This window comes from Trichomycterus rosablanca, chromosome 1 (assembly GCF_030014385.1).
Source record: "Trichomycterus rosablanca isolate fTriRos1 chromosome 1, fTriRos1.hap1, whole genome shotgun sequence".
In the NCBI taxonomy this organism is placed as follows: domain Eukaryota; kingdom Metazoa; phylum Chordata; class Actinopteri; order Siluriformes; family Trichomycteridae; genus Trichomycterus; species Trichomycterus rosablanca.
Genome location: NC_085988.1, coordinates 82505594 through 82527980, shown reverse-complemented (window position 1 = coordinate 82527980; position 22387 = coordinate 82505594). Strand labels below are relative to the sequence as shown.

Genomic DNA, 22387 nt, shown 5'->3' with positions numbered 1-22387 from the left:
AGGTGCCACTTTTTCAGTGGCATGATACTAGCTTAAAGTTTATACATTTTGCTAATAAACCTTATAAACAAAGTGGTTGAATTTCTGATACAAATAAAGTTCAGTCCCCCCCCCCCCCCCCCCCCCCCCCCCCCAATTCACTGAACTGTTAAAACTGTTAAAACTGTTAAATGCACCCCTGTTAAAACTCTCATTAAACCCACTATAAACCTTTATTCCCTGTGAACTCAAGCATGTTATCTATGCAGTACATGACAAAGACAGGACACACTTTTAGCTGGATGGACGCCTCGGTGTAAGAGCTTTATTTACTTCTATTTTACAAACACATAAACAATAATCTTCGATACCAGATGGCCCAATAGGAAAATATGGTTTGCCAAGACCACGTCGTCAGTGTGGATGGTTCCTCTTTATCTGTGAGGGAAGAACAGGAGACATTAGGTCACTCATTCAGGTACTTACTGTAAAGCAGGTTGAAGCTTCAACACGCGCTGTAGTTATGAATATAACACCGGCGATTAACAGCAAGAACTACAAATACTGGGTGTGTTCAAGTAGCACGAGCTTTACAGTTTTCCACAAAAATTGGGACACTTCATTAGCTGAATGTTCTAAGATTTGCAAACATTAAATCCATTTCATTTCACCACGGATGGAATTTCAATCACGTTCTCTTTCTTGATAGTGGCTGCAGTGCGCACACGCACACAGTTACCGGACCACTATACGGGCGGCGGCGCGGTGGCTAAGTGGGTAGCACGGTCGCCCTCACAGCAAGAAGGTCCTGGGTTCGATCCCCAGGTTTCCTCCCACAGTCCAAAGACGTGCAAGTGAGGCGAATTGGAGACACCTCCATCCAAGACTGTGCTCGATACAACCTCGTGAAAAATTAGGACACGTTACCTAACATCTGATTTAATTGACTTGCTGTGGCCAAACTTTAACGTTACAAAGCTACATTACTGGTTATATAAATCGATGCTTTCCCAGCTAGTTAGCTTAGAGAAAAAGATGTCCACATTATTATGGTGATGTTTTGAATTTGGACATGAATGGACAGTAAACTAAAAGAGATTTATTCAGCTGTGTGCGTGTTGTCGGCTCATTTTCCTGCCCAGACTTTTTACTCGACACGTTGGCCGGTACATGAGCTCGTTTCGAGATCAGTGTGTGACTCTCTGTGCAAGACACAAATCTCCATACGAACCTCATGCAGGTGAAAAGAAGAGGTAAGCTACTGCACACATGTAGGAGAGGGTGAGCGTTATGCCTAGTTCACACTACACGACAGCCCAGATTTCGAAACTCGTCTCTCGATCGCCGTGCGTGAACTGCTCAACAGCCCGATCCGAGCGGCTCGCCGAGCACCCGGCGACTGGAGATAGATATCTAGCGTGCTGGATATCTGGATCAGTGAGTGCGGTGTCGAACTACAGCCGATCATAACGCAAGATACGGGGGGTTTGGAATCCAGAGGGAGGAGATGTAAAACGGTGGGACAGGGGTGTAATATAGTTTCTATCAGAATACAAAGGCATACACACAAGTTCTACAGTATTTGTAACCTTATTGTCCACGCCAAACCATAATACCCACAGACAATCCCTGCTGGTCGCGTAGCCAGATCCACTCGGATTGATTTATTTTTCCTCTTTGCTTTTAAGGTGAACATCAGCGCACAAACAAACTTTGACCTCTCGCTTCTCGTCGACGTGCATTTTTGGACGTGGTATCATGAAGTGTAGTAAATGAATACAATTAGATTGGGAGGTCATTTGGGAAAAATGCATGTAAAGTATCATAATGGTGTCATAACTTGTGGCCCTTCTATGTTAAGTAATATATTAACCTGACCATGTGCTACTTGAACACACCCAGAGTGCTACAATGCATTTTTAACAGTTCTCAGGTTACCTCTGTCTCAAGCATCAGTCTCTGTGAGAGTGAATTCATGCACTGTGATGGTTAGTTGAGAGGAAAAAATGGAAATAAGGTTAGTATGAATAAATCAAGCGTGACAATCATAACATGATTAGTGTGATTAAAATAAACAATGATCATAATAAAAAAAAAATGCAGGTTTAAAACTGATTAGGTGAAAGGTGAGGTGTGAGTATCGGTTGTCGGCAGGGAGGACAAAGGAGGTAAGGACGGAGGTGAGGAAGGAAGAATCGAGGCGTCGAGAGAGTGAACGCGAGCTTACAGAGCGGCAGCTCCAGAAATGATCTCGATCAGCTCCTTGGTGATCACGGCCTGGCGAGTGCGGTTGAACGTCAGGGTCAGCTTGTCAATCATCTCGGCTGTAGGAGGAAGGAACATATAGATATATATCAAAGATAACAGGAACATTCCTGCACAAACGTTACAGCTGGATGGATCTGAAGACTAAACTGTGTGCACAGGGTCCGTCTGAAAACCAAGCGATCTCTCTACACTCCTGGGAAGAGGGCGTGTCTAAATTCTTAGATCCCTTAAAACGCTCCTACTGAGGCGCCTTAATTCCGAGTGATGATCTGACTGAATAACGATCGATTGATTGATTAGTTTTTAACGCCGTGCCGACACACTGGGGTCATTTATACGGCGGTACTCAAGTTGTTTCTTCATTTTGTGTCATTTAAAACAAATTATAAAAGATGTTTTATATTTAAATATGTTAAAACATTCATTATTTTCCCTGGTGCTGCAGATTTAAGCACATCTCGCATCTCCTTTTCGTTAAAAAACCTCAGTCTTTCTGAGTGTGTGTTTGATTGTTAGTCTCTCTTTACATCGATGGCAGGTTGGACCATCTTCCCTAGTGAGGAGATGCTCGTGCGTTAACACAGAGTGTCCGATTCGGCATCTTGTAAGGATGGTTTGGTTTACTGGACTGTCCATTCTAGCGTAGGTTTGTCCTACTTTTGGCTCTATTTCGTACAGTTTGTTTTGTAGTTTACTGTCCCATTCGTTCTGCCATCTGTTTTTGAAGAATGTGAAGATATTTGGAAAGGCGTCTCTGGGGGGGGGGGATGGGTCGTGTGGTGATCGTGTGGTCTCTGCAGTGGATGTGACTGAATAACCAGGGAGCGTCCGACGCCTCCTCAGCGCTGAAGGCAATCCCATGAATATGCCGGACGAACGCGGAGCAACCAACAGAGTTCTTTTCAAATGTAAATAAATTCTCATCGATGTTCAATCTGTATAAAGGTGCACAAGTGTCGTTTATTTGTAAATTCAGGATCATCAAGGACGGCGTTTGGTACACGGAGGGAGACGTTAATCGGCGTGCTAGCGGGTCGTGTCGCCTCAGCCCGTCGGTTTGAATGGCCTGAGGCTAACTGTGTTAGCTTAGTAAGCTAAAACTGTGGTAGGGTTGGGCGGTATGACGGTATTACGGTATACCGCGGTATTTAAAAATGGTGACGGTATTTTAAAAAATGTGAAGCGCCAAATTTCTGCTGCAGGTTTACCTTGAAAACTGAGACTTTAAGACATTCGCGCATGCACAGTGAGGGAGGGGTGGGTACCTCGGGAAGCGCTACTGGGTAAACTATAAGACAGCCCCGATATTAATATCAATGATGAACGATCATGAACATTTTGCTACCTTGCCTTAAATGTAGGTCTAATTCAAACTACACTTAAATGAGGAAAAAAGGTTTATTTTAAAAGAAGAGAAAAAACTACAGAGAAGAGACGCACTGTGGTTGCATCGCATTAAGTTTCAGAACAATCCTCTCTTGTGCAGAGATGTGCCTGTGTTTATTTCTGCTTTAAAACATACGCGCCATGAAATAATCAGATTTAACATACAGAAAACGAGCACAAATAACTAAGAAATAAACTCGTTTAATTATGTTCTCTCTGTAGCTCGGTTACGTCTCTCTCTCTCGCTCTCTGTGTGTGTGTGTGTGTGTGTGTGTGTGTGTGTGTGTGTGTGTGTGTGTGTGTGTGTGTGTGTGTGTGTGTGTCTCGCTCGCTCTCGACAATAAACAGCTCTTATTATGACTGACTGATTCCTTCTACTGATGCCGAGCTGAATGGGTGGATTACAGCCGATAAGAACTGCGCAGAAATAAAAAAAATATATAAAGAGACGCATTTACACTTATGCGCGAAATATTTATTATAGATCAGATAGGATAAGCAATGTTTGACGTTCTGATTGTTTTTAAATAAAACATTTGAATAGTGATTACACTGTAAAGTTTGTACACTGTAAAGTTTGTCCAACAAGCCCCCCCCCCCCCCAACAGTAATACCATATACCGCGGTATTTTCTGAAGACGGTATGAAAATCGGCAATACCGCCCAACCCTAAACTGTGGTGAAGTAATCGGCGTAATCTCTGTACAAGTAGAGCATCTAAATAATCTGCCTAACGAGTCTTATTAGAGTCCTCTCTACTGAGGCAGCTGATCAGGTAGGCAGTAGGCAGCAGGGCAGCTCACTAGGTTTTCGGACAGACCCATAGTCTGAATTAGGGCTGTCGCGCTAACCGCAATTTTGAAATATCGCGGTATAGACCATATTTTTTTATTGTTGCAGGTCCATCTTGTTTTATACGCTTACATTCGTGCGTAATAAATGTTAAATAAATTCATAATGAAAATGAGCTAGGAGCGACATTTTCCCGCAACCTGTTCTCATGCGTTGCTGCTGAGTGTCGGGCTTTGTGTTTTAAAATGTAAACAATCGCAACAGGAATTATAGGCAAGTTTATTAATGATTAAATTGAGTTCACACTCAATAAATACTTGTAATTTAGACTATATTCAAACAGCCTCGGCGTACTAAAACACTTAATGACGGGTAATATGGCATTGCAGCCTGCAGATTCTCTCTTGCTGGCTTGCTGGAATGATTTAAATGCATTTTTTCGTTGAATAAAAATGTATTGAAACGAATAATAACTTGAAATGTAATATATATTGTTATGTTAATTATATCTACTAAATAGATGGTTAATAGTGGTGCGATAACCAGGCTAGACTTTCTCTGATCTCTAAAGAGTTTTAGTGCCGAGAGGAACATCGCTACCCCACTCAGATCCTCTCTAAAACACATCAGATGAACATGTTGGTTCGTCTAGCGCGCATGATAACGCAGGTTTAAACTCTTACAGACTTTATTCTTTATTCTATTTTTTTACCATATTTTGATTAGATGTGCATTTAAAATATTTAGCCTAAACACTTTTTGTTTTGTTTCACAGTGTATATCTAGCCTAGGCTAGAAGCTAATTTAAACCTTTTTTTAATAGAGAAAAGACGCACATCCCTGCTCTGTTCTGTATTTAACAATAGCCTAAACACGCATTTCATTGGTCTTAAAGCCGTCTCATCTTTGTCATTATAAAGCAATAATATACCGAATCATAGCCTAACAATAAAGCTTGTTTATAAAGCTCTAAAATCCAGATCAATTAAGTAATTTTCAAAAACAACAAAAAAATGGCGATATAACCGCATACCGCGATATTGAGACAGGCTGAATACCGCAAGGGGAAATTCTGTCACCGCGACAGCCCTAGTCTGAATAACCATTTACATTCTCAGCATCAAGCAGACGCTTTTATCCAAAGCGACCTACAGTTGTGACGGTATACAGCCCAAGCAATTGAGGGTTAAGGGCCTTGCTCAAGGGCCCAACAGTGGCAACCTTCTGATTACTAATCCAGTATCTTAACCACTAGGCTACAGATGCCCTAGCAGTATTGCAACAGAGCCAAATGTACAACCCTTGGTCGTTATGTTGTTGGCATGTTTTCCAAACTGTTGGGGCGGATGTTAGGGGCGGATGTTAGGGGCGGATGTTAGGGGCGGATGTTGGGGCGGATGTTAGGGGCGGATGTTAGGGGTGGATGTTAGGGGCGGATGTTGGGGCGGATATTAGGGGCGGATGTTAGGGGCGGATGTTAGGGGCGGATGTTAGGGGTGGATGTTAGGGGCGGATGTTAGGGGCGGATGTTGGGGCGGATATTAGGGGCGGATGTTAGGGGCGGATGTTAGGGGCGGATGTTAGGGGCGGATGTTAGGGGCGGATGTTAGGGGCGGATGTTGGGGCGGATGTTAGGGGCGGATGTTGGGGCGGATGTTAGGGGCGGATGTTAGGGGTGGATGTTAGGGGCGGATGTTGGGGCGGATGTTAGGGGCGGATGTTAGGGGCGGATGTTAGGGGCGGATGTTGGGGCGGATGTTAGGGGCGGATGTTGGGGCGGATGTTAGGGGCGGATGTTAGGGGCGGATGTTAGGGGCGGATGTTAGGGGCGGATGTTGGGGCGGATATTAGGGGCGGATGTTAGGGGCGGATGTTAGGGGTGGATGTTAGGGGCGGATGTTAGGGGCGGATGTTGGGGCGGATGTTAGGGGCGGATGTTGGGGCGGATGTTAGGGGCGGATGTTAGGGGTGGATGTTAGGGGCGGATGTTAGGGGCGGATGTTAGGGGCGGATGTTAGGGGCGGATGTTGGGGCGGATGTTAGGGGCGGATGTTGGGGCGGATGTTAGGGGCGGATGTTAGGGGCGGATGTTAGGGGCGGATGTTGGGGCGGATGTTAGGGGCGGATGTTAGGGGCGGATGTTAGGGGCGGATGTTAGGTGGCGGATGTTAGGGGCGGATGTTAGGGGCGGATGTTAGGGGCGGATGTTAGGGGCGGATGTTGGGGCGGATGTTAGGGGCGGATGTTAGGGGCGGATGTTAGGGGCGGATGTTAGGGGCGGATGTTGGGGCGGATGTTAGGGGCGGATGTTAGGGGCGGATGTTGAGGTGGATGTTAGGGGCGGATGTTAGGGGCGGATGTTAGGGGCGGATGTTAGGGGCGGATGTTGAGGTGGATGTTAGGGGCGGATGTTAGGGGCGGATGTTAGGGGCGGATGTTAGGTGGCGGATGTTAGGGGCGGATGTTAGGGGCGGATGTTAGGGGCGGATGTTGGGGCGGATGTTAGGGGCGGATGTTAGGGGCGGATGTTAGGGGCGGATGTTGAGGTGGATGTTAGGGGCGGATGTTAGGGGCGGATGTTGGGGCAGATGTTGGGGGTGGATGTTAGGGGTGGATGTTAGGGGCGGATGTTAGGGGCGGATGTTAGGGGCGGATGTTGGGGCGGATGTTAGGGGCGGATGTTAGGGGCGGATGTTAGGGGTGGATGTTAGGGGCGGATGTTGGGGTGGATGTTAGGGGTGGATGTTAGGGGCGGATGTTGGGGCGGATGTTAGGGGTGGATGTTAGGGGTGGATGTCGGGGCGGATGTCGGGGCGGATGTCGGGGCGGATGTTAGGGGCGGATGTTAGGGGTCGGGGCGGATGTTAGGGGCGGATGTTAGGGGCGGATGTTAGGGGTGGATGTCGGGGCGGATGTCGGGGCGGATGTCGGGGCGGATGTTAGGGGCGGATGTTAGGGGCGGATGTTAGGGGCGGATGTCGGGGCGGATGTTAGGGGCGGATGTTAGGGGCGGATGTTAGGGGCGGATGTTGGGGCGGATGTCGGGGCGGATGTCGGGGCGGATGTTAGGGGCGGATGTTAGGGGCGGATGTTGGGGGTGGATGTCGGGGCGGATGTCGGGGCGGATGTTAGGGGCGGATGTTAGGGGCGGATGTTAGGGGTGGATGTCGGGGCGGATGTCGGGGCGGATGTTAGGGGCGGATGTTAGGGGCGGATGTTGGGGCGGATGTTGGGGGTGGATGTTGGGGGTGGATGTTAGGGGTGGATGTTGGGGGTGGATGTTGGGGGTGGATGTTGGGGCGGATGTTCTGTGTTTTGCTTCATCAACATAAAGTTATGATACTAAAGTAAGTGAACCGCAGGTTGCTGATCGACGGCGCAGCGGGGATGAGAATGACGGATTATTCACTCACATGCGTTATTGCTGGCGCTGTCCATGGCGGTCATCCTGGCACTCTGCTCACTGGTGGTGGACTCCTTCATCCCGTAGTAGATGATGTTAACCAGGGCGAACTCCTGATAGTTCCTCAGCACATCAGCATCAATGTCATCGTAGATGCCCATGTTCTCTGTAGAGGAGAAACAACAGTGAGCATCAGGCATGAATAACAGTTTTTAGCTGGTTTGCTCATTACACAGGAGTCATCAGTTCACAAGGTTATATCAAACACAGTCTTGGGGACAATATAGTGTTTCCAGTTCCTCTCAGTTGCACGTCTTTGGACTGTGGGAGGAAACCGGAGCACCCGGAGGAAACCCACGTGAAAACTCCACACAAAGGACCCGGACAGCCCCACCCGGGGATCGAACCCAGGACCTTCTTGCTGTGAGGCGACAGTGCTACCCACTTAGCCACCGTGTCACCCTTCTAGCTGGTTTGATATTTCTTTAATAGTATCCATCTATCTAGTTGCTGGTCGTCCTCTTTCTCGTTTACCTTCAACTCTACCAATCATAATGGTCTTTTCCAATGAATCGGTTCATCTCATGTGTCCAAAATAAAAAAAAAAAGCTTTAGTTTGGTTATCTGGGCGGTCAGTAGGATAATGGTTTTGATTGGGCTGAGAATCCTTCACCACCACTAACGTTCAGAACTTTCTTTTGAAGCACCACAAAAAAGATGAATCTGGACAATTGTAGTCTTTGTTTGGATAGAAAAATCATTATATCTGAAGATAGGGTTGGGCGATATTGCCGATTTTCATACCGTCATAGCGTCTTCAGGAAATACCGCTGTATACGGTATTACCCCGGGTGGGGGGGTTTGGGGTGTCGCGGACAAACTGTACAGTGTACACACTTGAGTGTAATTACAATATTTCAATGTTTTATTATAAAAAGATTTAACAATCTGAACGTCAAACATTGCTTATCTTGTCTGATCTATAATAAATACGCATAAGTATAAATGCACGTGTATCAATTACACTTTAACACAAACATTAACACATAACATTTTGGCATTGTAATCTCTCTCTGCCCACACAAAACAGAATAACAGCAGCTACACACTTCAATATATTTCAAAAGTTAACTGCTTACTTTATAGTTACAGATATTTCTTAAAAGTGTATGAACGTGTACGATTAGTTCTGCCTGTAATCCAGAATTAAGTTCTATACCGTAACAAAAAATATGAATGTAAATGTTCATGTTGCGATGACGGTGATGTAAAGTAATGTTAAAATAATTCAAAGTCCAAACATTTGAGTGGTTAACGAGAACGCTACTTTACATGTCACACAAATCCGATCTCTTCCCTACACACTCACTCCCTACGCCCTATAGTGCACATAACATTCTTAAAGGGCCAGACTATATATTTTATAATTCACATTACACGACAGGTGAGACGTTCTTTTTTCTTAATATAGCGCTTTTATTTAGGAAAAAATTGTTCTCACATAGGCAGGAAAATCTATGGCAGACACAAGAGTGAGAACAGGGGATTGGGCGTAACGTTATTATCACTGTTTGCTCCTTTTTCTCAACACTTGTGCTCGATTTACACTGAAGATATATTTAGTAAATAAGTACATGTCCGCGCATGCACGCGCTCGTGTTCATTTCCGCTTGAACTGATAAAAAAAATGTTGATTTTGAAAAATTAAAAGACGAGCCGTTTTTCAGTTTCTGCTTGTTAGCTCACAGCTAACGCTAGCCAGTGTGGCTCTTCACTCGTCTCTCTGTGTTATCACCCCACAGCCAATCAGCGAGCTTCGACCACCTACCCCTCCCACCCCTCCCTCACTGTGGATGCGCGCATGTCCTAAAGTCTCAGTTTTCAAGGTAAACCTGAAGCAGAAATTTGGCGCTTCACATATAAAAAATACCGTCACCATTTTTGAATACCGCGGTATACGGTAATATCGTCATACCGCCCAACCCTACCTGAAGATTTTAGTTCCTTTATTCTTGTTTACCGAGGGGTCACTCGTCATGGCTTCAGAACTCTTTAATACGATTTAATTCACCCCTAGATTAACAAAACAGTTTCATGAAGCAGAATACATCTCATACAAACTGCATGTGAATAAACTGTCGATACGGTCAGTCAATATTGTGTTTGTTTAACGCCGTGTTCACACATTGGTGTGAGATTTATAGCAGGAGTAGCGTTTTATATTTGACTAGGGTCGGTCTTATATTTGTGTATTCACTCTTATATTAGTAAGAAATTAGAGAGCCGTTTTCATGGTATCCTGATTGAGGGTTTACTGTGTGTGGTTTTCAAGCTTGCTGCTGAGTGGCACAGCCAGCAGGAAGCAGTTTTGCAGAGTATTTAAAAAGCCTAAATGCCGCAGTAAACAGCAACATGCACCCAGACTAGACTGTGGATAATATAGAAAATGTTTTTCCCTACACATACACTATAGGGCCAAAAGTATTTGGACACCTGACCATGAGCTTGTTGAACATCGCATAGTATTTAAACAAAGTGACCTCTATGTCATAGTGGAAATGTCTTATGGAAATTTTATATTTTATTAGTTATTTGCATTAAACTCATACGTTTCTGCTTTCTTAGTTTAATTAACAAGGGTAGAAGAGACTTTTTGAAGGTTTCAGAATTCCAAAGACTGATAATGACCTTGACCCACACAGCCATGTTCTTAACAAACTGACCACCCTTGTAAAATGATAAATAAGTTTGGTGTGGAAAGTCGCCCTTGAGCTGGGTCGCTGAGCAGAGTTAGCCTGAAGGTAATACTGAGATAGGGTGGCTGGTATCCACCCTTCTCTCCTGTAAAGGCCTGTGTGCGTTTACATTATGGTATGGGTCCTCAAGCTGAGCAATAAATAGATTTTTCGCTTTTACTATTACTCCGGTTGTCTGTGTCAGTCTTTAAGGGTTATTGGTTATTTTGAATTCACACAACACTATATAAACAATAATAAGCTGCTACACGACAATCTTTGGTTTAGCCAAATTGCCATGCATCATTGGGCCATATTAAGTCTTTGTACTGTGGGAGGAAACCCACACAGACACGGGGAGAACATGCAAACTCCACACAGAAAGGACCGAGCCGAGCCGAGCCACCGTGCCGCCCGCTTAAAGTTATTTAACTACTTCACCACTGTGATACCACAACAGTTCTGAACACCGAGACAGCGAGCTTAAGACTAACTGGAAGTAGTGTGTGGATGGTTCACGGCCTGAGTGCGACCATTAGATGTATATAAAAACAATTCCTAGAAGAACACACACACATAAAATCCATCTTCGACTTCAAACTACCTGAGTTTGCAACTGTGTCCACGGAAAACAGAGGCTTCTCATCTGTCTTGTAGGAAATGACAGACCTGAAAGAAATTCCATAACAGATCAGTACATAACGTCTCAAATCAAAACAAGCTTTGGTTCTGCTGTTTAAACTAGGGATGCACCGATCCAACTTTTTCAGTTCCGATACCGATACGATACATATACTTTGCATATCGGTCGATACCCGATACCGATACCATTGTTGAATTAATAAACCGTATACTTTATCATGTGGGAAAGACTTAAGGCATCAGGATCGACTTAAACATTACTAAGTTTGCAAAACAAAATTCCTCGACACAAACAGAGTAACGTAGTGTATGCCGTTAGGTGTCGGGAACTGTACATCGGGGAAACTAAACAGCCACTGGCTAAACGGATGGTCCAGCATAGAAGATCGACCTCTTCTGGCCAGGACTCTACGGTTTACACTCATTTAATGATGACGATGTGCAGATCCTTGATGAGGAGGAACGCTGGTTTGAACGGGGAGTCAAAGAGGCCGTCTATGTGAAGAGGGAACGACCATCTCTGAACCGGGGAGGAGGCCTGAGAGTACATCTCTCACCATCTTCTGTAATAGGAGCTACACACCAATCATGTGTGAAAGACACACATGGTCATTGTAATTAATGGTCATTGTGAATTTCATATGGACCTGATCACCGGTTCCATTGTTATGCAATCTTCTGCATATAAGGTCGGGGTATTCAACACCAGCTCAGACTGAAGAAGTCACTCGGATTGAGTGGCGAAACGTTTCTCTACAACAAACTTGTGTCCAGATGAACTGAGTCAACTTTGTGAAAACAAAATATAATTCACACAGATATAATATCAACATAAAAAAGTTTAAATAAATAAAAATAAATTAAATGTATCAGCTGAAACTGAAGTAGTTACACAAACAGTAATCAATCTTATTTTTTAGATATGTAGTGTAAACAGTAATAAAAAATCTAGCAGCGGAAGAAGAACCTGAGAATAAACGAATACCTTGGTACAATACAATCAGTAATCGAACGCCGTAAACAAGCAAACATCTGGTGCAATTCAACATAAAGGGTGTGTTCGAAAAGCTAGCTCTCTTTCTCTCTACATAGACGCATTTTACGTCATCCTGTGCTGCGCTCCCGAGAAGGAGGCTGTTCCGAATCTTCTCTCTTTCTCTCACAGAAAAATAAACATGAGTTATTATCAAACGTAAATAAAATATTACTGATTCTTAACCTGTATAAACTTGTACCGAGTGTTTTAATTTGCAAGTTCGGGCTCGTCGGGAAATGTAACCGTTATCGGTACCTGAAGGGAGGTGTTATATTGACGTTAGCGTGCTGTGCTACCTCAATCCATTGGTTTTAATGGCAAGATGCGAAATGCTAAACCCGACGGAAGCGCTGTCTAAGTAGCGCGTTCGGATAATATCGACTTATTAGAATCCTCACTACCGAGGCAGCGTATCGGCCCCATGGATCGGCCTGATTATCCGATACCCGATCTGTCTCATTTTGGTAATATCTGGACCGATATACCATCTTAATATCGGATCGGTGCATCCCTAGTTTAAACCCTTGCGGTGTGAGGCGCTCACCTGAATCTGTTGTAGATGATCGAGCCCTGGTCAAACTCGTAGCCAGAGTGCAGCAGCTCTGTGGCGATGACGGAGGCATCGGTGAACGTGGGGGGTTTTCTGCCGAGCTCCTTGCAGTTAATGAGGATGTGATTCCCATGAGTCCTGACGAACGGAATCAAAGATTTACCAATTAACCAGGATATGAAGACGCAACTCATTTAATGTATAGAAATTCACTTGTTCTGTGCGTTTGCTCAGCCAAGACATGATCACATTTGTAATTCTGAGCTAGTTAATATTGTAATTTAAGTTTTTTTCTTTTATCCCCTGCAAAATGAACAATTTAGAGTACAAAGGCCATCATTTTTAGATGCTCAGGTGGTGCAGCACTTTTTAAGCCCACCATCACTAAAACCAGGTTCAAGATACAGTGCGGCCACTGGTTCGGTCAGCTCTACAGAAACAATGAGCCTGGGTGGGTGGACGAAGGAGGCTGTATGGGGCATCACCTAATTTCTGCCGCAACAGACACTCCTGTTGTCTGGTCAAGGCCCCTGAACAGATATAATGTGCTATGAATATGTGGCTTTACAGGCATCAGAAGGGGTGTGGTGGTCTGAAAGTCCTCGCACTCCAGACTTCAGGTTGCGTGAGGAAAATGTTCATTAACACGAAGTATTTATACATAATCAATTACTACTGAGAATGGGTGGGTACGCTTAGGGCATGAGTGCCAGTAGTCATATTCCAATATTCCAAGAATACCGATACAATAGAATGCTACTGGAAAGTGGCGTACGTGACTAGACGTGCCCAGTTCTAGCTGGTTTAGACCAGTTCCTATGTTCTAGCTAAGAAATCTGAAGTCGTGTCGTCGTTGTGTAGGCCACGCCGTGTTGTTACGCCCATATTTGGTAACCCGGGTCTAAGAGAAATTTTATATGGGAAAAATGAACGGAGATTTCGCAAATTGCCTCTCTCGCATCCTGTAGTCATAAAAAATTTTCCAGAGCTGTTAGGTTTTGTTTTATGGAGATTCTTCTGTCTATTATCACTGGATCCTCTGAATTATGAAGTCGTTAAAGAGTAAAAATATGAATATTGCTACACGTAAGCTAATGCTACTGCGCACTGAATTGACGTCACTAAACTGGAAGCCTCTTCAATAACCGCACGAAGCAGCGCGATTCACCAGAGTAACAGTGCAGTGATATTCACAAGTTTTGGTTGATATTTTTAGTAGCTAGCTACATTAAAGTAGAAAGCGAGGATGGTCGGGTGTTACGCCGTTGGTTGTACTCACCAGAAGCGAGCCGCTCGTTCCGTCGATTCGATCGGTGTAGTTCAGTGACGTCTAATTAATGCGCAGTAGCGTTAGCTTCCGTGTAGCGTTATTAGTATTACGACCCTTTAACGACCTCGTAATTCAGAGGATCCAGCGATGTAGTGGAGAAAATGTACACAGGACAAAACGTACAGGGTTCTGAACATGTTTATTTAGCACAGGATGCGTTAGAGCCGATTTTTCCCATAGGAAATCTGAGTTAGACCCGGGTCTCCAAATATGGGCATAACGAGGACTTCCCCTGTCCTACAAGCTCACTGATGGGAGTATACAGGGTGATTATTTTCTTTCCTTCTTATCACATTCTCCGAGTTTCTATGTGAGATTTTGTCAATCCTTCTCTGCAGACGAGATTAAAACTCTTTTCTACCAATAGTCCGGTCTCTGAGGTATTTACCACTATGAGGGGCAACACCGTTAGGACAAAAGCCAGGTAATTAAGTCCAAGGAACTTTCTGTGGCCCTCAGTGATCGAACTGTGGCGAGGCTCAGACCAGAGCAAGGGTTTAAGACAATATCTAAGACTTTGAGTGTTCCCAAGACCTCAGAGGCCCCGTCTGGCCAAACCGGGCATCCAAGAAGGGTCTTGGTCAGAAGGTTAAGAAAGAACTCGACCGTCACTCTACAAAAGCTCCGAAAGTTCTGTGCAGAGATGAAAGAACCTGTTGGATGGACAACCATCTTGCTGCACTCCATAAATCAGATTTGCGGCAGAACAGCATAAAAGAAGCCGGCGCTAGGAGTTTGCTAAACAGCATGACGGAAAAGATTCTCTGGTCTGATGAGATGAAAATTGAACTCTTTGGGCAGAACAGTGGGCGCAAAGTCTGGTGAAAAGCAGGCACTGCACATCACCTGGCTAATATCATCCCTACAGTGAAACATGGTGGTGGTAGCATCATGATGACCAGTCTCTCTGTCCCTGCCAAACACAGGAATACTGGTCTTGACCAGTATTAAGAATAGTCATTACAAATCCAAGTGCATTCATTTTCATCATTTGCCTTATCTTGGTCAGGGTCACGGCTGATCCTGTTCCACCGAGAACCTACAGGCACAAAGCAGGAACACCCTGGACAAGGTGCCAATCCATTGCAGACTCCCCTGCCTAGAATAGCCTAAACTGGTACACCTGGTCATTATTTTCTCTACTGTTTAGTACATTTATATTTTCGGCATTTAGCAGACGCTTTTATCCAAAGCGACTTACATTACAGTTACAGTATACAGTCTGAGCAATCGAGGGTTAAGGGCCTTGCTCAAGGGCCCAACAGCAGCAACCTGGCAGCTGTGAGGCTTGAACCAGCGACCTTCTGATTACTAGTCCAGTACCTTAACCACTAGGCTACAGCTTGCCCCCTGCAGTATGTCGTGTGAGTTTGCAGTGATCGATTTGGGAAGATGACACCTGCTTCCTGAGAGAGAGCGTACCTGTAGAGCAGGCCTCGGAGCTTGTCTCCCACATTCACGACCATCACCTCTTTGCCAGCACTGGTGAGCTTGGCGATCTCACTCTTCATGGTCTTGGCCACGTTGGAGTGGATGGCACCACACAGGCCACGATCAGAGGACACGCCGATAATCAGGTGCTTGTTCTTATCTTCAGGTGCTTTGATATCTGCCTTCTCATAGAGAGCTAAAATAACACAAACAAACGTACCAGTCCATAAAGAAAGCAGTTCTTTTGCTGGGTGTAGGTTACGAGAACATGGACCATAGTAAAGCACTTACAGAGAGCGCCGGTGCCGTACACACGGGCTGGCTTCAGTGACCTCTCCGCCCTGGCATACTTGGCGGCTGCCACCATCTTCATGGACTTGGTAATTTTCTGGATGTTCTTGATGGACTTCAGACGAATGGTGACTGATGATCGAGAGTTAAACAGGAAATCGTGTGAGTTAGTGTTGAGGCTGACAGACATACCAGCAGTTAAATGTTAATATATAAACTTTTTAAACATTTATACAAACGTTATAAACGCGTGTGCGCTTGATACAAGAATAAAACAAGATTTATAATAGGGAGGCATGACACTAGGGCTGCAACTATCGATTATTTTTGTAATCGAGTATTCTATCGATTATTCCAGCGATTAATCGAGTAATCGGATAAGAAATACTTTTGCTTTAATAAAGAGCAAAAATAAATACATAATACGTAAGATTAAATACGACATGTCTCTTGAAACAAACTATATATTTTTATTACTTGCATACAGGACAGTTTGAAGGGTTTATTATGTATTATGAAAACATTTGGGTTTCCAGATTTACATCTGGATCTGATACACAGTTCAGAAGATAGCACCTTTTGTCTAAACCCACCCATTTTTCTTGTGAGCGTAGACAATCAGAGCTATTTATTGTTTAAATAATCAGTGTAACAGGACACACCTGGGCAACAAAACACACCTGACAGTCACCTGTTCCAATACTTTTGCTCACAAGAAAAATGGGTGGGTTCAGACAAAAGGTGCTATCTTCTGAAGTGTGTATCAGATCCAGATGTAAATACCTGGAAATAAAAGCTGAAATGTTGAACTTTTGTCTCATATTCATCTTTTAATGTCAAACCCAAATGTTTTCAGTCTACAGCAAAAATGAAGGGATTGGCCTCACTGTTCCAATACTTTTGGAGGGGACTGTATATATATATATATATATATATATATATATATATATATATAATAAACAATAATACATAAACATTTCCTCTAATTTGTGCAACTGATCTCAAACTTTCAGTCGTTTTCTCTGTTCCTCTCTGCTCATCCCGCTATATTCTCTCTCTCTCTTTCCATTTTACAGTCCGCGCTATCAAATCTCGGCTCCGTTTCAAATCGCTACTACATACTGAACAGTACGAGTGTGTACAAACAGGTGAAAAGTACCCGGATTAAGTCCTGTTAGGTACTGTTTAATTGAGAGTTTTGGGACGCAGCCCTGGGGCTTCCTCGCGTCACCTGAACACAGCGTAAACGCGTTGTGAAAGTGAAAGTCCGTGCGGAACACCGTGAGCTAGGTATCGGTGTACGGAATAAACGATTCCTCGATGCGAAAAATTTGAATCGATCATTTTTAGTAATCGAATTATTCGAGTTACTCGAGGAATCGTTTCAGCCCTACATGACACACAGCATGTAATGCTAGTGGAAAAGCACTGGGATCCTGGGCCAGGGCTCTAGACTAACTTTTTGAACTGGTTGCACCCAAATTTTCGACCGCATCGCATTTAACACCTCAGTTTTACAGGTTCACTTTTTTTTTTTCCGCTGTCCATATAGGCGATATTGACTTGTAAATGATTAACTAACAATCTGGTCAACATAAAGTTCTTTATTTGAAGCACAATTCTACACGAAAGGTAACTTACTGAAAAAGTGTTGGTGCTTAAAGTGCTTCACTGAGCTGAAATTCAAACTCAAGATAAATGAAATAAAAAGAAAATCTAAATTAAAAGTGCAAGTGTTTTAAGGGCTTCACACTGAACATCTCATTTAATGATAAGAATATTACATGTGGTTAATGCAGTAACGAGACGCACATTATTGACATAGGCTACATGACATTATTACATTTTGAGTCAGTTTGCTGCTGATATTTTTAAAGTGCCTTAAAGAAAAGATAAACCGTGAGATATGAGGTGGTAAAAGTGACCCAGCACACGTGAAGTAAATCCAGCTAAACACAGATACATGTGGAGCTGTTAGACTGGGTTTGATGGTTATTTCACACAGATGTTTGTTTGTATTGTGGAACTTTAATGATGTTTTATCTCTCGAGTCGAGCGCTGAGTAAATCGGTCGTTTACGTCGAGAGTCGCGGTGAAAGCGAAGCGCAAAACGCTTCTCACGTCAGTGAACTAAAGAAAACAACAACTGAGACGAACACGTGACGTCTTCTCATCACCGATATTTGATTGATGTTTTTACATAAAAACCAACATCTGTAACAGCAGCACAAATGCTCTGATATTACTACTCTAACTTTCGCTGTGTAACGCTCGCCGCTGATGACGCTGGTCCCGCCCTTCACTATCTCTGATTGGTTTAGATATATAGATATGATTAGATTATGGGCTTAATGTGTGTCTGTTGTTGCACCGGAGACTTTCAGAGTCACAGAGACTTTTTCTCCCCCTCGAACGGATGGTCGCACCGGTGCCACCTCAGATTTTTTTTCAGATTTTTGGTCACATTGGTCGTCGCACTCTAGAGCCCTGTGGGCCCTAGGTTCGAACCTTTCTATCTGTGACTGTCTGTGAGGAGGCCGACATGTTTATCCTGTGTCCACATGTGGTTTCCTCCCACACTCAATTACGAGGGTTCTTCAAAAAGTTTCCACACTTTTTCTAAACTCTAATTGTTAAGAATTTCCAAAACAAATTCCATCACTTTTCTACATCATCACCTTCTGATACATTTTTCCAGCCTCAGCCTTTTCAATGCTGTCAGCAAAAAATGTTTTAGGTTGAGCTCGTAGCCACTGATGCGCCGCTGCTTTCACATCATCGCCACATGAAAAATCTTCTTCCCCTTAAAGCTTCCTTGAGCGTCCAAAAAGGTGGAAATCAGATGCTGCTAAATCCGGACCATAAGTGTCACTCAGTCTCTCAGACACGACCGATTACTCCTCCTCTCACCCTCACTGCTTATAACCACAATATAAAAGTGCGGAAACTCTTTGAAACATCCCTCCTATATACATGAGTTGTGCTGGCTACTATAAACTACCTCTAGGCATGAGTAAGTTCACATACAAGCCTGTTTTTCCTGCTGTCACTGGATCCACCACAACCCTTCATGACCCCTACTGTTCGGTTTTAAAGGAAACCACTGGGTGCAAGGCAAGAATATTCTGTACAGGGACTTTAGCTCTCCCCACAGACATAGCCGATCATGTCTGTGTGGATGTTCGGCCGGCTGATATTCATCCAAAGCGACTTACAATTATCACTATATACAATTCAAGCAACTGAGGGTTAAGGGCCTTGTTCAGGTGGGGTTTGATTCCTAGTCCAGTACCTTAACCACCAATCCCAGCATTCACTGCAGAAAAATAAACATGGCTGACGGGGCGGAGAAACGAATGGAGTTATTATCAAACGTAAATAAAATATTACTGCTTTTTAACTTGTATAAACTTGTACCGAGTGTTTTTATTTGCAAGTCCGAGCTTGTCAGGAAATGTAACCGTTATCGGTACATGAAGGGAAATGTTATATTGACGTTAGCGTTAGCGCTGTGCTACCTCAGTTCATTGGTTTTAATGGCAAGATGCTAAATGCTAAACCCGATGGAATCGCTGTGTAAGTAACGCGTTCGAATAACCTGATTTATGAGTTGATGACTTATTAGAATCCTCTCTACTGAGGCAGCCGCTTATGTAGGCAGTAAGGCAGCGAGGCAGCTCACTAGGTTTTCGAACACACCCAAAACGTAGCTGCTGACGATGAGAAAAACAGTAGTAGCTTAAATAACTTTTTCAAACAAACGTATCCGTAAATATTTAGTGCAAACAGTAATTCAAAATAAAATATAGCAGCTAAACCTGAGTAATAAACATGTTGCCATCGAACTTGTTAGCATAGCAAGCGTGAAATACCTCCATGCAGCTGACTCTTTGGCTCGCTCCATGTTGCTCTTTTTGTTTGTGTTATACGCCGTACGTCAGCAGCGCGTCCTGTATGGGCTCAGCACGCGTCGCAAACGAACTAAAGTGAACGTATCGGACCGATGGATCGGCCTGATTATCCGATATCCGATCTATCTCATTTTGGTAATATCGGGACCGATATCCGATCCTAAAAAGGGATCGGTGCATCCCTAGGCAGCTGTAGCCTAGTGGTTAAGGTACTGGTCCAGTAAACAGAAGGTTGCCAGTTCAAGCCCTACCAGGTTGCCACTGTTGGGCCCTTGAGCAAGGCCCTTAACCCTCAATTGCTTAGATTGTATACTGTCACAATTGTGGACAAAAGCGTCTGCTAAATGCCAAAAATGTAAATGTTCAAATTGTATTCAGTCATAATTGTTAGTTGCTGTGGATTAAGGCAACTGGTAAATGTCATAAATGTAAATAAGGACTGACTGATGATAATGATGATACTCCTGATAATACAGTGTAATCATCTAGTCAAGTCAAATTTATTCGTATAGCACTTTTTACAATAGACACTGTTCAAAGCAACTTCACAGAATCCAGGACCATTAGACCAAACACCCCTGCCAAGGGCGACACTGGCAAGGAAAAACTTATTATGTATCATGTTAATATGGTGCAGTGTCATAACATCACAAAGCCCAAAGCAGACAGCACAACATACACGTGCCAAAAATGTCAAATGAACATTGCAGCCATTATGAAGTGTTTCATATATCTGTAATGGTACTTACTGTCCTTCAGGGTAGCCATGGTCCTGACCTGCTGCCCACTGTCACAGTGATGAAAACAACAGAGACAAATCATTTAGATCTGGTGTCATATGCACATTTATACAATAATAATAATAATAACAGCTAATAATGCCTCATAAGAGTTACACACTGTGTAATGTACTATATACACTACTGCATTATGTTCACAGCGTGTCAAGGCAAGCAAGCACATGCATTAAACTTGTACAAAGCCCAAAATAAACACTGTTGTGATTAATTAACGCTTTATAAACTCAGGAAGTTGAGCTTTGTAGTTAAAGTGACATTCAGCTGTCAAGTTCATTGATTAGCCGCTATGCTAACAGAGCTTACCGGGGCCTACTCACCCACCGTCCTTACATCCCCACACCCGAATATTACAAAGGAAATCAAGCTAAATATTCTCAAATTATATTAATAAAACATTAATTGTGTAAAATCAAACTAAATAAGAGCATAAAATGAATAAAAACGATTACCATGGTGGGAGGAATACCGCGCTCACCCCGCAGAACATGACGGCCGGGAATGAAGGTCAGACTCAACGCACTGCGCCTGCGCACTACAAATAACGAAGCCCTCGCTCACCCAAGTCTCGCGATAACAGAGCGGTGACGCTAAGCACTTAGCATGTTAGCTTGTAGTTTCTTATTTTTTATTTATTTATCTTTTTTTTTATTGAATTTCAAATTAACCATGAACAAAAACATTGTTGTATGTATAATATTGATCAGGGTACAGTAAAAGCACAACAAAATACAAAACACAAACAAATTTAAGCAAACTTTATTTAGAGGTATTTATTCATTTATTAAGATTTTAACGTCTTGTTTTACACACTTTGGTTTAGTTACTCATTACACAAGATTCATCAGGTCACAAGTTTTAATATCAACCACAGTTACGGACAATTTTGTATCTCCAATTCACCTCACTGTGTGTCTTTGTACTGTCGGTGGAAACCGGAGCTCCCGGAGGAAACCCACACAGACACGGGGAGAACCCAGCTAACAGGGAGCGTTCCCACAACTTTCATTAACCTCATGTGAATGTTCTCCTAATGTTATGAGCAAACATTCTCGCAATAAAAATTAAATGGTCAAATATGTACAAAAAAATAAAAAAAAATTAAAAAAAGCTAAAGAAATCTCTGGCACACATCAAAGGATATGGGTGATAACAGAACTTTTAAAATATGCTAACTGAGCTACTTAGCTAACTGTTTGCGTCACAAACAGTTATGTATATCAGATCACAGATTTATGTTCCCTACATAGTGCACTAGATAGTATTTTAGATATGAATTCATGTTCCCTTTAAAGTGCACTAGACAGTATATTAAACATGTTCCCTACACAGTGCGCTAGATTGTATATCAGATACCGGATATTCAGCATATTAATAACTTCAATAGCTTTTAAAATTTTCATCAAATTGCTTCAAAACAAGTTGTATTTTATCAAGTGTAACCCACATTACATACTACAACTCTTATACTGACACTTTTACCCTTATTACATAATAAGAAACAGCTTTTTATTCATAACTTTAATAGCATTTAAAGTATTTATCATATTAATAACTTCAAGAGCTTTAAAAAATATTCATCAAATTTCTCCAAAACAAGTTGTATTTCATTAAGTGTAACCCACATTACATACTACAACTCTTATACTGACACTTTTACCCTTTATTAATTAATTAAAAATGATTTGTATTCATAACTTCAATAGCAATTAATGTATTCAGCATATTAATAACTTCAAGAGCTTTAAAAATATTCATCAAATTGCACCAAAACAAGTTGTATTTTATCAGGTGTAACAAACATTACATACTACAACTCTTATACTGACACTTTTA

The 22387-nt window shown here is 43.0% G+C and overlaps 1 protein-coding gene across 3 annotated transcripts; it reads right to left on the bottom strand.

Annotated features, from left to right (window-relative positions):
- Positions 1-271: 271 nt before the first annotated feature.
- On the bottom strand, positions 272-21083 carry atp5f1c (ATP synthase F1 subunit gamma). 3 transcript variants are annotated; one of them, XM_062996755.1, is made up of 10 exons: positions 21004-21083; positions 20504-20541; positions 15844-15975; positions 15544-15748; positions 12786-12929; positions 11168-11232; positions 7839-7994; positions 2207-2303; positions 1918-1959; positions 272-417 (listed from the first exon to the last, which is right to left on the bottom strand). In XM_062996755.1, exons 1-9 carry the CDS (start codon positions 21039-21041, stop codon positions 1953-1955), a joined length of 882 nt encoding a protein of 293 aa, XP_062852825.1. In that variant the 5' UTR covers positions 21042-21083; the 3' UTR covers positions 272-417; positions 1918-1952. The 3 variants fall into 3 exon arrangements, with proteins under 3 accessions (XP_062852825.1, XP_062852832.1, XP_062852842.1); XM_062996762.1 differs by lacking the exon at positions 1918-1959; XM_062996772.1 differs by lacking the exons at positions 272-417; positions 1918-1959 and having other exon boundaries at positions 2203-2303.
- Between the last annotated feature and the right edge of the window lie 1304 nt (positions 21084-22387).